Source organism: Ustilaginoidea virens, chromosome 5 (genome assembly GCF_000687475.1).
Source record: "Ustilaginoidea virens chromosome 5, complete sequence".
In the NCBI taxonomy this organism is placed as follows: Eukaryota; Fungi; Ascomycota; class Sordariomycetes; order Hypocreales; family Clavicipitaceae; genus Ustilaginoidea; species Ustilaginoidea virens.
Genome location: NC_057320.1, coordinates 4,598,219 through 4,610,759, shown reverse-complemented (window position 1 = coordinate 4,610,759; position 12,541 = coordinate 4,598,219). Strand labels below are relative to the sequence as shown.

General features: G+C 58.9%; 4 protein-coding genes across 4 annotated transcripts; 1 reads left to right on the top strand and 3 right to left on the bottom strand.

Annotated features, from left to right (window-relative positions):
• Nucleotides 1–304: 304 nt before the first annotated feature.
• On the bottom strand, nt 305–2,143 carry UV8b_06956 (uncharacterized protein; the record flags this gene model as incomplete). Its single annotated transcript, XM_043144453.1, has 3 exons — nt 305–1,824; nt 1,947–1,999; nt 2,133–2,143. 3 exons carry the CDS (start codon nt 2,141–2,143, stop codon nt 305–307), a joined length of 1,584 nt encoding a protein of 527 aa, XP_043000388.1.
• An 895-nt stretch (nt 2,144–3,038) lies between these two features.
• Nucleotides 3,039–4,263, top strand: UV8b_06955 (uncharacterized protein; the record flags this gene model as incomplete). The annotated part of the gene is made up of 2 exons (XM_043144452.1): nt 3,039–3,450; nt 3,743–4,263. The coding sequence occupies 2 exons, from the start codon at nt 3,039–3,041 to the stop codon at nt 4,261–4,263; spliced, it is 933 nt and encodes a 310-aa protein (XP_043000387.1).
• Nucleotides 4,264–4,842: 579 nt separating this feature from the next.
• Nucleotides 4,843–8,237, bottom strand: UV8b_06954 (uncharacterized protein; the record flags this gene model as incomplete). The annotated part of the gene is made up of 2 exons (XM_043144451.1): nt 4,843–5,545; nt 5,692–8,237. 2 exons carry the CDS (start codon nt 8,235–8,237, stop codon nt 4,843–4,845), a joined length of 3,249 nt encoding a protein of 1,082 aa, XP_043000386.1.
• Nucleotides 8,238–8,746: 509 nt separating this feature from the next.
• On the bottom strand, nt 8,747–10,598 carry UV8b_06953 (uncharacterized protein; the record flags this gene model as incomplete). Its single annotated transcript, XM_043144450.1, has 3 exons — nt 8,747–10,223; nt 10,332–10,462; nt 10,533–10,598. 3 exons carry the CDS (start codon nt 10,596–10,598, stop codon nt 8,747–8,749), a joined length of 1,674 nt encoding a protein of 557 aa, XP_043000385.1.
• Between the last annotated feature and the right edge of the window lie 1,943 nt (nt 10,599–12,541).

The window sequence follows — 12,541 nt, the reverse complement described above, 5'->3', positions numbered from 1 at the left end:
ACAACAAGCCCGCTCTGGCTTGTCCGACGCCATAAACTCCGCTGTGATTTGCTGCATATGGAACAATCAAGTCAGCGCCGTCCAGGATTTCTACCGTCCCGATACGAAATCCTGGCCTCGGCGTGCCAAAGAGGGACGAAAAAAAAAAAAAAAAGATAGAAAAAAAAATAAAATAGCCCAGCGTCAGCTGGTGATGCGACGATGCAAAGCTTCAGCACGAGACCCGGCCGTGGAAAAGAGATCGAGCTCCTGTACTTGATTTCTTCTTCTTTGCACTCCCCCCCGTCCTTGGGGCGTCACCACCTTAAATCTCAATCGTCTTCATCGTGTCGTCCTTGATGGCCGGCACTTTAACGTTCAAAAAGGGTTTGTCCGGGTTTTCATTCTCCTTGTCCTTGAACAAATCGGATTCCGAGGGAGCGAGGGTGGCGGTGCTTGCAAGACTGTTCTTGGCTTCCTCGCTCTGCCGCGGCGTCTCAACCTCGACCAGCTGGCTTGGCTCAATCTGCGCACTTGGAATCTCCGGAATCGTCGTTTCCTCCGTGACCCTACTCAGAGGAGCCTTGCCATACCCCCCAGCCCCCATCGGGCTGACCAGTGGTGACGATCCGTTTATTCGTTGCAGCGAGCGGCCCCTTGCGTCGCCGCCGTTGGGCTCCACGGGACTGCCGTAAGGCGAGGCGGAGCGGGAGCCGCGAGGCGAGGTGGCCTTCTTTGCCGCCGTCGACTGCCGCTTGCTGGCGGGCCCGCGGCGTCCGTACTTTTGATCCATTCTCCATCGCAGGATGTTGAAATACGCCGGCTCGACGCGGGCGTCTTTGAATTCCCGCAGCTTGAGCTCGCCGCTATCCTCGTCCACAAACCACTTGCCGCTGTTGAGGTCGTCGGCGACGAGGGAGAGGAGCGCGCCCCAGGAGCGCGCCACGACGTATTTCGTGTCGTAGTCTCGGCCAAACAGGATGATTTGACCCCATCGCCCGTTGGGACCGGGTGCCAGGTCGACGGCCAGGTTGTTGCCGCCCCAATCTCGAACCAGCGGGATCCAGCCGGCGTGAGCGTACGCCTTCTGCACGGCGTTTGGCGGCACGGATCCCTGACGCGCAAGGAGGCTTTGCCGCCACTCGCCGTCGCCGGCCGAGGACGACGAGCTGCTGGGGCGTGGGGGGGGTTGCTTCGAGGACGAAGCCTCGCCGCTGCCGCCAAACGTTTTGGATGGAGTCGTCGGCTTGGTCATTGTTGTTTCCAAGAGATACTGCTCATTCACTCGTCTCCAAGTCTCCCACTCTTGCACAATCTCCTCGCAGTCCATCAGCATGGAGCCGAAGAGGATGCCGGTGGGATTCCCGCCCCTTTCCTGACCATCGTGAACCATGAGAGAGTCGCGGACGTCCTGAGGCAGGGAGCAGTCGAGCTGATGTTCCAGGTCGTTGAGGTCGTTGTTCGTGGCCCCTTCGCACAGTTGATCCCGCAGCTCCGGGTAGTTTTCCTCGGCCCACGAGTCGATGCGCTGCCACGAGTATCGAACGGGGGGGGGGGGAGGAAGACCGTCCTGAAAAGGCTGCAAAGGGACGTCACCGGGGCTCTGCACCTCGAAACCGTCGCCATGATGAGCAGACTGCGAGCGCATTCCGGGAGAGTAGCCTCTGGCTATGGGGCTTTGATTGCCGTTTCGAATGGGCGAGCCGCGGCCAGCTTCGTCCGAGTAGGGGGAGCTGACGTCGGCGCGAGACTCGGAGGCTGTAGCAACGCCCGTGAGGATGCCGTTGCGGTCATTGTGCAGGGGAACGTGCCGGCCGGTTCGCTGGGGTGAATCGAACGAAGAGTCTGCAAAGCGTCAGCGCCTCTCCCTTTGCTGGGGTTCTTCGTTTTCTTTCGTCCTTTTCTTTTCCCTTCCCTTCTTTTGAAGACTAGAAGAGGGTGTCTCGCCACTGTCCAAGGGCACTTACGTCTGTCGTAGCTCGTCATAGAGTGCCAAAAGGAGCGCAAGGCATTACCGAGTCTGTGGGTGCCGTGTTAAAAAGAAAGGCATGCGTACAATGTCGAGCCTCGTGCAGAGACGCGCGTAGGGAATCTTCTGCCTAGGGGATCATGGGACGACGCGGGCAAAGGGGAGGTTCCACGTAGAAACTTACGGGTTCGCCATGATGAGTCGATGGGCAGGCCGATCGATGGGCAGGACGCGAGAGAGCACTGGCGATGAAGCAGGCCCTGCAGGTTTGCAAGCGACGCCTCGTGCGATGGTGCCTGGGCCGACGTGGTGACTCGGTGGCTCTGTCGAAAGATTGACTCCCGAATTGCAATGTCTGGCGATGACGGGGCGCCAGAGTTGGATGTGGCTGGTGGAGACGCAACAGGCGGGACGCCAACACGTTTCGGCAAAAGAAAGGGGCAGCAGGAGGCGACAAGTAAAGTGGAAAAAAAAAAAAAAAAAAAAAAAAAAAAAAAAAAAAAAGAGGGCAAGGGCAAAGGCAGTGGAAGCCGGAGCCGGCCAGATGCAGAAGCGTCGATTGCAACTCGACTTGTGCCGTTGCTCAATGGCCAGTTGGTTCTCTCACAGCAGGTTGCGGCGGACGGTCTGCTTGTAGCGGTTGCCAAACAACGAATTCGAGTTCGCTCAGGGGGTCGGTCAGCAGCGCGCGCGGACAGACAGCGACCAGACGTCTGGCTGGAGGAGGGAAGTGGCTGGGAGGAGGAGGTGGCGCCTTTTGCCCGTCGTCGCCCTGCTTGGCCAGGGCGTGGCGTGGCGTGGCGTTGCGTTGCGTTGCGTTGCGTGGCGTTGCAAAGAGAAAAAAAAAAAAAACGGCACGTAAAAGCCTGAAAGAGAGAGGGGGGGGAGGGAAACGACGAAGAAAAAGAGAGGGAGAGAAGCATCAACAGCAGCGACAGCAGCAGCAGCAGCAACAAAGAAAGCAAGAGGGGGACAGGCCGGGTCGGATGAAGGAGGGGGGTGAGAAAGGCGAAATTGGGCCAAAAAAAAAAGGGAAAAAAGAGAAAGAAAAAAAAGAAAAGAAAAGAAAAAAAAAAGGTCGGATTCCAGAATGAAACGAGGCGACCAGGAACAACGGATCAATGCGCGGCAAGGACTGACTCCCGACTTGAGCGAGAGGAAAAGGAAGGCGGCTGCCCTGCTGGCGAAAGGGGGGAGTGGTTGGGGGGAGGGGGGTGGCGGTGAGCAAGGGAGGCTCTGCAGGGGGGTGGCCCGGCCAGACGAGATGATGGTGGGTCTGGGAGCCTGGTTGGTTGGGCGGCCGGGCAGCCGGGCAGCCAGGTGCATGGGGACGCAAGATGCGTGCGGTGCGTGGGCGCGAGATGGGCACGGGGCAAGGAAGGGCCCGAATCCTGAGCCGGGAGGGGCCAATCAGGCCAACCAGGCCAACCAGGCCAACCAGGCCAATCAGGCCAATCAGGCCAATCAGGCCAATCAGCGACGGGCTGCCGAATTGCAGGAAGGTGCCAGCTTCATCATTCATCGTCCATACTCCGTACAAGCGGGCGGGGCGGGGCGGGGCAGGGCAGGGCAGCCAGACGGACTCGCCAGACGGACTCCACCAGACAGACACAGGCACAAATCCTTTTTTTCGCTGCGAGAGGCCAGGCAACAGCAGCGTCAAAAGGGACTGGAATCAGCAGCCGAGGCGTGCGTCAAGTCTGGGTGCAAGGCTGGTTGATGTACGGACTATCCACGGCGCTAAAACGGCCGGCACACTCTCCAGCGTGACGCGCACGCGACGACGCGCTGCAGGCCTGCTCCAGTCACATTCCGCAGCAGCCCCGAACACCCCCGTCATCAGACGACTCTGTGCATCTCACGCCCATGGCCCGGGCAAAACAGCGCCTCGTGCCCCCGCCAGACTCGCTCACCCGCCGGACGACTGCATCAGCATCAGCATCGGCATCAGCATCAGCATCGGCATCAGCATCAGCATCAGCATCAGCATCAGCATCAGCATCAGCATCAGCATCAGCATCAGCATCGGCATCAGCATCAGCATCGGCATCAGCATCAGCATCGGCATCGGCATCACCATCAGCATCGGCATCACCATCACCATCACCATCACCATCACCATCACCATCACCATCACCATCACCATCACGACCAGCATCAGCATCAGCATCACCACCACCATCAGCCACAGCCGCCCAACCATCACCGCTCCGTCATGCTTCGCTCATGCCAAAGCACCAAGCCCCCACGCCTCCTCAACCCCCGTACGCTCTCGCTCTCGCTCCCACCAGTCTCCCCAGCCTGCCGGCACATGACGTGACGGCCCGCCAGTTGTCCGAGACGTCCGCCGAGCCGCTTGCTGCAGCCTTGTTGCGAGAAACCATCCATCCCCCCTAGCTGCCCGCCTGCATCTGCACCCCGCTGGAGGGGGACGGACGGAAATGACATGTTTGCATTGGCGCCCCGAGCGGCCAAGCCTTGGAAAATGCGTCGCCGCGAAAGCGTCCCCTTGCGTCACCGCCCCGTGGGAAGGGGGTTTTGCCGGAGGTCAAGCGCGGCCAAGGGACGGGCGGTTGCGGTTGCGGTTGCGGTTGCGTGCTCTTTGCGGCGCGCAGGGGGAACTGGTTGCTTTGGCACATTGTCATTTGCCGCCGTGTCTGTGGAACATCTCTTGCGCAAGTCATCGCGTCACCCATCAACCCCCCCCCCCTCACACCACACATCACACATGGACAGCCTGCGCAATTGCCCTCAAAACCTGCATCCGGACCACCAGTAAACCCAGCTTTTGCCGCTGCCGCACACAACTACGCCGGCGTCCGACTGACCGCCCAGTTTTCCCCTTGCGCCCAGCTTCCCCGCCGCTTCGCATGTCCCATTGTCCACGCCCCCCGTCATGACTGCCCCAGATGCTCCCTCAGTTCCTGCAGCTTCTCGTCCATCCTCCTGCGCGCAGCGCTCGCAATGCCCCTCTCCTTGTCCGCCATCGGCTCGCTAAAGCACAGCTCCATCAGCGCCCCCAGCTCCTCGTACGTAAAAGCATCCGCATCCGCACCCGCACCCGCACCCGCACCCGCATCAGCATCCCCATCCCCATCCCCGTCCGCCGCCGCCGCCGCCTTGTCCTTTGCCTGCCTCGCCTTCTCCACGATAGCGTCCGGCCCCTGCTCAAACAGGGCAAAGTAGTTGGCCGACCTGGCCAGGTCGACGCCCTGCTCTATGTTCTTGAGGTTCTGCTGGAGCACCAGTATGTTGAGCTGCATCCGCCCGCAGCCCTTGTCGTTCATCGGCGACGCCAGCCTGGCGTTGCGCACCAGGTACGTGTTGATGAGGCGGCCGAGCCCGTTGCGCACAAACGACACCTCCTTGTCGCGCAGGTGGCGAACAATCGTCTCGTCCAGGATGACGAGCTCGTGGTTGAGCCCGAGGATCTGGGGGTCCGGCTCGCGCACCTCCTGGTCCAGCAGATACGGGGCAAGGTCGGGACAGAGGACGTTTTGCAACGAGTGGACGATTCGGCACCGCACTTCCATGTGAAGCGTGAGAAGGGCCGTCATGGCAAGCTCTTCATACGAGGCAACGATGTTGTCAAACTTTCTAACCACTACTGTAAGCCTTTTATATATATATATATACATATATATATATATATATGTTTGCCCTCGTTGCCACTCTCAGTTGGAAGATAAAAGGGAAACGGTGAAGGGGGGGGGGGGAGGGGGAGAGACGCAAACACCACTCACTGCGCTGATTCCTCCGTCAGGGGCAGGTGCACCTGTCCTTGGTCATATGCCGCCTTGTCGTGGTCGGCCGTCAGAGTCCATCGACGGTTCGCCTGTCGAGGGGCTTGGATCGAAGAGTCGGTCTCGTGCGCTGTTATGTGCCGCAAACCCGAAATCTTGGCCGCAAGCCACCTCATGCTCGTGTACAAGAGGCACAGCGACGAGACTGTGTCCCGGTCCTGGATTATGTCGCCCGTGTCCAGCTTCGACTCGTTTGTCTGCTCAATCAACTCGCCAATCTCCTGGTCAATGAGCTCCGCCTGGGCATCCGGCGAGCTCCACAGCTGCTTCGTTGCGGCCTGCAACGAGCCCGACTTCATGGACAGGCGCGCGGCCGCCCGCAAGTTTTTGGCCTCGACGCCTTCGTCCCCCGTCTTGGTCACCAGGGACCCGTACCAGCGGAAGCACCGATCAAAGTAGCGCAGCATTTGCGTCAGGATGAGCGAGCTCAGCGCCTGATCCGGCGGGATCGTGCCCAGCATCTTGCAGAACGCGGTGACGACCTGGAAGAAGAGGGTCGTCCCTTTGAATATCGGCCTCGGCGCCGCCTGGCTCCAGGCTTGGTCCTGCACGAACGAGCTGGCTTCTCCGAACACCGTGTCGCCCAGCTTGCTCAGCGTCTCGTCCAGCTGGGGCTGGAAGACGTTGACGAGGAAGTTGTCCAAAAAGGTCGTCAACGTGCTCGTGGCCAGGTCCGACCCGGGAGGCACAATCGTCTTTAGCCGTTGGAGAAACGTCAGAGTGGGTGGCAGCAGCAGGCTCATGTTGAACACGCTGGGCTCGACGAGAGACTTGTAGGACCCGGCGCAAGGTTTGCCGGAGCCCACGAGCCCTTGGTCCGTGTCTCGCCGGACCAGGCCGCCGTCCAAGGCGACCCGGTTCCTCTTGGAATCCGGCCCCGTCTTGCGGGAGGTGCTGGTCAGGCCCGGGACAGTTGCCTGGATGATGACTTCCAGGGCGTCAAACTCGGTCGCCAGGTCCAGCGCCTTGTTTTCCGTTTCGGAAAACTTGAACAGGTGCTCCCGCGCGGCATCCTTCTTGCCGTTGAAATGGGCTCCGGGGACCGGAGAGTCGGATTGGTAGACGTCCGCGTCCGTGGTGACGTAGTTGTGCAGTAGCGACCGTATCTCATTCTGGTAGAGATTCCACAGCTCCTTGAAGCTTCCCAGCAGAGCGCCGTTGTTGCCCGCCCCTTCGCGTCGGATCAGAGCCTTGATGAATTCGTGAAACACGCGCTGCGCCTCGGCAATGGCCTCAAACTTTGCGTACAGCGTCCACAGCAGGTCGTAAATGACGTCTGCCCGCATCTGCGTCTCCCTATTGTTGTAGACCAGTATCCCGTCCGACTTGCCGTGGGCCCCGCGAAGAGAGCTTGGGTGTCTCTGATCGACCTCGTTGATGGTCTCGTTGACGACGCCGAATAGCTCGACCGGCATCCTCTGCTTGAGAGTTTCCACGGCGTTCTGCAAACGACCCAGCTTGTTCAAGGCTTCCACGAGCAATCCGATGTAGTTGAACGTGTCCGCTTCGGGATTCTTCATGGGGTCCTCCGCCACAGCCTTTTCCAGATCGATGGCTTCCAGCGCGGCGTGAAAGGGCGAGACGATGCTGGCGTCCCCATACCCGTCAGCAGAGGCGCCTTGCGTCTTGGCGAGGATTTGCCACCTCTCCTGGCAGTACGGCGACTTGAGGTACAGGTGGTCGTGCAGCTCCTCGACGAGAATGTCCATCAGCACCGTTTCCTGGTTGACCAGGTACAGCCGTAGGTCGTTGAGGGCGCCGATGCCATCCAGCTCTGGGCGTCTGAGCTTTCTCAGCGCGTTTTGCAGCATCTCCACGGCGGCCAGGAATCGCTTCTCCGAGATCCGGGCCTCCAGCTGATCAGGCACGGCGCGCAAGTCGTCCAGCTCGTTCAACGTCTGCAGCAGCTCGTCGTATTCCCGCGAGGTTTGGGAGAGCTTGCGGAGCTCGGGATCGGTGGAGCACAGGCTCGCCTTGGCGCTCGCCAGCGACTCTTTGAGGCCGCGGACACGCTTCTGCGACGCCTGGATGCTGCCTTGGATCTTGTGAAAGGTGCCTATGGAGCTGTTGAAGCCCTGGTGGTGCTCGTGGACAATGTTCTTCAACGAGTCCTGGAGATACTTGTGGGAATCCTGGAACTTGCGATATTCGTGGGCTCGGCCGACCGAGCTCGTGTCCAACAACTGCAGCGCGAGCTGGACCGGTACCGAGTTGCTCTGGCACATGGAGGGCCACTCGGACCGGATATTCTCCAGAACCGACGCGATTTGCCTCTCGGCGCTGCTGTCGTGGACGCGAGCTCGGGAAGGCATGTTGTTTCGAGCGGCTGGGGGGGGGCCACGCGGTGAGTGCGAAAGGGAGCCGTATCGCTCAGCCCGATGTCTTGGCCGGCCGTCGCCGTGAGCGTCGCGCTCATCCGGCCAGCCCCAGTGTCCAAAATCGTTGCCTTTGCGCATCGGGCCGCCGCCCCCATAGCGGGCAGACATGGGGATTTCCTGGAACTGGTGTTTGGGTCGAGGGAAGAAGAGGCCGGGGGGGGGTGTGTGGGCGGTTATGTCGGAGCCGAACGTGGCATCATCTGGCGCGAATGAATGGAAAATGCCGCCCCCGTGAAGCGAAATTCCCCTTCCAGCGAGCACCCGTTGGTTATGCGTTTGGATAATTGGGCCGACGAACGCTCGCAAAGCGTAGTGGAGGTTTCCAGGGAAGCCACATATTCGCCCAGGCGGCGCAAGTGTCAATGGATTTGTTGGCGTTGCTGCGCACGGGCCAGGTCCTGCTGAGTAACCATGTCTCGAGACCGTTTGCGGCCCTCGTGGGTGGTTGGCTGGCTCCAAGGCTCAAGCCATCAATCAATTGACAAGCGGCATTACTTTCACATGGTATTATGCTGCTTGCTATCTATGTTTATGGGTGTTGAAAGACGATTGCGCACATTACTGTCCATAACGGCAACAGCCACAACATGCACTGCAGAAAACCCGACCCAGCCCTGTTAACCACTCGTGAGCGGCTTCATCGTCGTCGGACTCCCGCCACTAGAACTCCGGCTCGCATGTCTGCTTTCCCGAACCGCTTCGCTACGTTGGCCCCAAGCGAGGGGAAACAAGGGCGTTGGTGGGCGTTTCGCTCCCTTCGCGTCCGTTGATGTACCCTGCTTTGTTTGCGCCCTCTCAACATCGTCGTCTGACGCGAGCGTCGGCGGTGCATCGCCTCGTATGGTGGTGCCCGACCCTTCAGCTCGGGCTGATTCGTTCTCCCCGAGGACGACTCTCTCCAACGAAGTTATGCGGGGCTTCTTGGCAGCCTCTTTGGCAGCCTGTCTTCTGCTGTCATCTTTGGGGAAAACCACTTTGGCCAACGCTCTCACGCCGGCGACCAGGACCTCCGGTCTCTCCCACGCTAGTAATCCAGAACTACCAGGCGCTTTTTGCCACGACACGACATTGTATGTCGTCTTCGCCCAAGCCAAGCACGTGTGCACGTCTGGACTGGACGCAGCTGAACATGTCTGCTGCTGCGTACCCGTCTCACCATCCGTGGATCCCGAAAACGCAGTGATGCCGACCTTGGGCTTCCGCGATGGGCGCGGCAGCTCGTCCCGTTCCGACGAGCAATGCGCCCATAGTCTCATGGTCCCTTCCGGCCCTGGAAGCCACGTAAGTTCGGCAAGCTGGATGATGTCTCCGCTGGAGAAGTCGTGCTTCGGCCCCAACAGCCGCAAAACCATGATGACGAACAGCAGCAGGCCTGTCGGCGAGTCACACAGTGCATAGGCAAGCATATTCGATTCGAATGCCTTGCTATCCAGGCCCGGGACGAGAGAGAGCCCCCTTTGCTTGCCTTGTCTGGGCGGCCTGTGCTTTCGAAGAGCGGCAATGTCGTCTCGCGTGTATCCCAAGCCCGGCGTCCGCAGGCTCGTCATCATTTTCCACTTGACCCATTCCAGCGGGGCTGCTTGCCAAGTTGGCGCCTGACACGGCGGTGATAGCAGATGAGCACCAACGCACGAGTCGGGATACGCATAAGCAATGTGGTTGATGATTCTGAAATCAATGTCCGCGACAGAATTGGGAGAGGAAATCGTGTTGGTGGCCAGGTAGATTCGGTAGCCCAGTCGCTTCATCAAGGCATCCAACATTTCGCAGATGAGCGGAACCATGCGCTGATTGCTGCTGATGGCGTCGCTGAATCCCAACCCGGGCAAGGACGGGATGACTAGGTGGAAAGAAGTACCATTGGCTGCGTCATCCGGCGCCGTGAAAGGGCGGATTAGGTGCGTCATGGAAAGGTTTGTAAACGGGAACGGGGGTATCAAGAGCAACGGTACAGCATCGGCTTGTGTCGATCGCGAATGGATGAAGTGTACTCGCACCGGAGCTTCGGCGCCATCCGTTCGAATGGCTGTGCGGAACTGAGGAACACTGGCGTTCAATTGGGCTTCTTGATCGCGCCATGAATATTGTTCCAACCTGAGTTGGCAAGCGCGAGCCACATCAGCCCAACGCGTCGGTTCGTCTTTACTCGCCAGAGCACACAAGACGGAAGGGAACGAAATCAAGGGGGGTTTTGAAACGCACCAGTAGTCGACCAAAGGCTCAATGGTTGATTTGGGTTCCCACCACGAAGTCTTGTCGGGCTGAGGCACGTCATGCGGAAGGCGCGTGAGCTCGAGTTTTTGCCTGGTTAGATTGAGATACTTGCTGGAAATCTGGCACGACTACCATGAGCGACCTGTTCCTACAGAAGCAATGGCTTCGACAACCTATAACGGGACTCACATGAATCGTGTAGAGCTTGACCTCCTCCTCGGGCGTCGGGGACAACGCTGGGCCGGGGCCGGCCATGGCAATAGTGGGAGTTTCTCCGAGTCGTCCAAATCTACGGGAGTAAATGCGGTAACAAAGGCAACGGTTGCCTCGATCGAGAGCGGGATAGAAAATAATGGGAAAGTCTAGATTGGCATTCTCGAGATGTCGGGGTCCGGGGGACGGGAGCAGAAGAGGATTCTGATGTGACAAGACGACAAAGGGAAGACAAGCCCGCAAAATGCAAAATGCAAAGAGCAAACTGCAATCTGCAAGCAGGTCACTGGGCGCTCAGCAGCCCATAAAGGGCTCTTGCATACACAAGTACCTGGTACACCGCGTCCCGTCCGTCTGGTCGAAACATGAGCGGCGCGGCTCGACCATGTCATGTCGTTGTTTTCAAGATCCAGCCACTTGTACTCGTGGCTTGCTTGCTTGCTTGCTTGCTTGCTTGCTTGCTTGCTTGCTTGCTTGCTCGCTCGCTCGCTCGCTTGCTTACCGCTTACCGCTTGCCGCTTGCTTTCGACCCGGCAATGGCAAACGCGCAAAGCCAAACAAAGGAACAACCACATGGCCTTTGCACCAAGATCCCTGGTTCCAAGTCACAAGTCACAAGCGGCTTCCTCTCGGCCAGCATTTCTCCTCCTGCCAAGGACGGGTTGTTTGGCGCGACGAGCTGGCTCGAGCTCGTGCCACGATACGCTGTGTGGCTGGTGCCCGCCCCCTTCCCCCCCACCGCATCGGCCGCTAATTCTTGTTTTCCGTTTACTAGCGGCAGAACGGGAGATCGATTTGCTGGTGAGTTCTGCCCGAGTACTCCGTACGTGGCTCTTTACCTAAGACCATGCCAGTGAGGAGGTATCCTCTTGTACCTGTCTACCTGCTTGCTAATTTAGCGCTGGTACTCCTCCGTACAGGGATGCGAGACCAGCGAGGGCTTCACAGCGACCTCGGCCAACGCTGTCTGCAATCGCCACCAGGTGCCTCTACCCAAGTCCGGAGTACGGCGTAGCCAAGTTCCTCACAGCAGATGAATCCAAAAACATCAGCATCATAGTGGCCGTAGCCCCCTGTGCCCCCCACGCAAGTTAGCCGGCAGCCTTTCTTTGCGCATTTGGGGTTGGGCGGATCACGCTTCTCTCGCTATGTATGTAAGCTATTCATTCCGTAGCAGTTGTGGTGGTTGGTTTAGGCCCCATGTCGATAACCTGCGGCGTGGAAGTACGTAGACGCCCGCCAATAGAGTACGGAGTACATATTTAGGCACTTCCAACAGCTTCAATGTTCCGAACAGAGATGCGCTTGGAGGCATACGCAAAATACTCCGCATGTAAAAAGCAAAGACTTGTTTTGCATGTGCTTTGGCATGCACCAAGGCCGGGGGGGGGGGAAGGGGGCTAGCCTGTTCTAGGGGATAGCCAGCACTTTTGCCATCTTGAATCAAGGAATTTGCATCAAAGGCGGTCTTGGCTGCGCCGTACGCAGCACCGAGTCCGTCAAGTGCAAATACAGGACAAGTACAGTGGGCCATCTCGCATTATCTACCGTCGACCTTGCCTACACCGCGTCATAGCAGTTGACATCCTCGACTCAAGCAGTCAATTTGCATGGCGGGCAAGCCGCCAGTGACACCAGCAGACCTATCCAGTCCGGTTCAAGTGCACACCAGACGTCTGGTGCAGCCCTCCCTTTTCACAGCGGAGGCTCTGCGGTGGCTCAGCTCTCCCAGCGCTATTTTGCAGAAGCAAGGCCTGGGATAGCGATGCAAAGTCAGGTTGATAGTTGGCAGTACCTGCCTGGTAGGTGCCTAGGGTACGGAGTGAGTACCTTGGCCATCACGGCCGGCAAGCAAAGCCGTCAAGCGCAAAACGGTTGGCCAGGTGGAAGCCCGCCATTACGGTCTAGTAAAGAAAAGGTCATGTGATAACGCTAATTGATGCAACTTGGAAGACTATTGGCACAGAAAACACATTTCGCCCTCT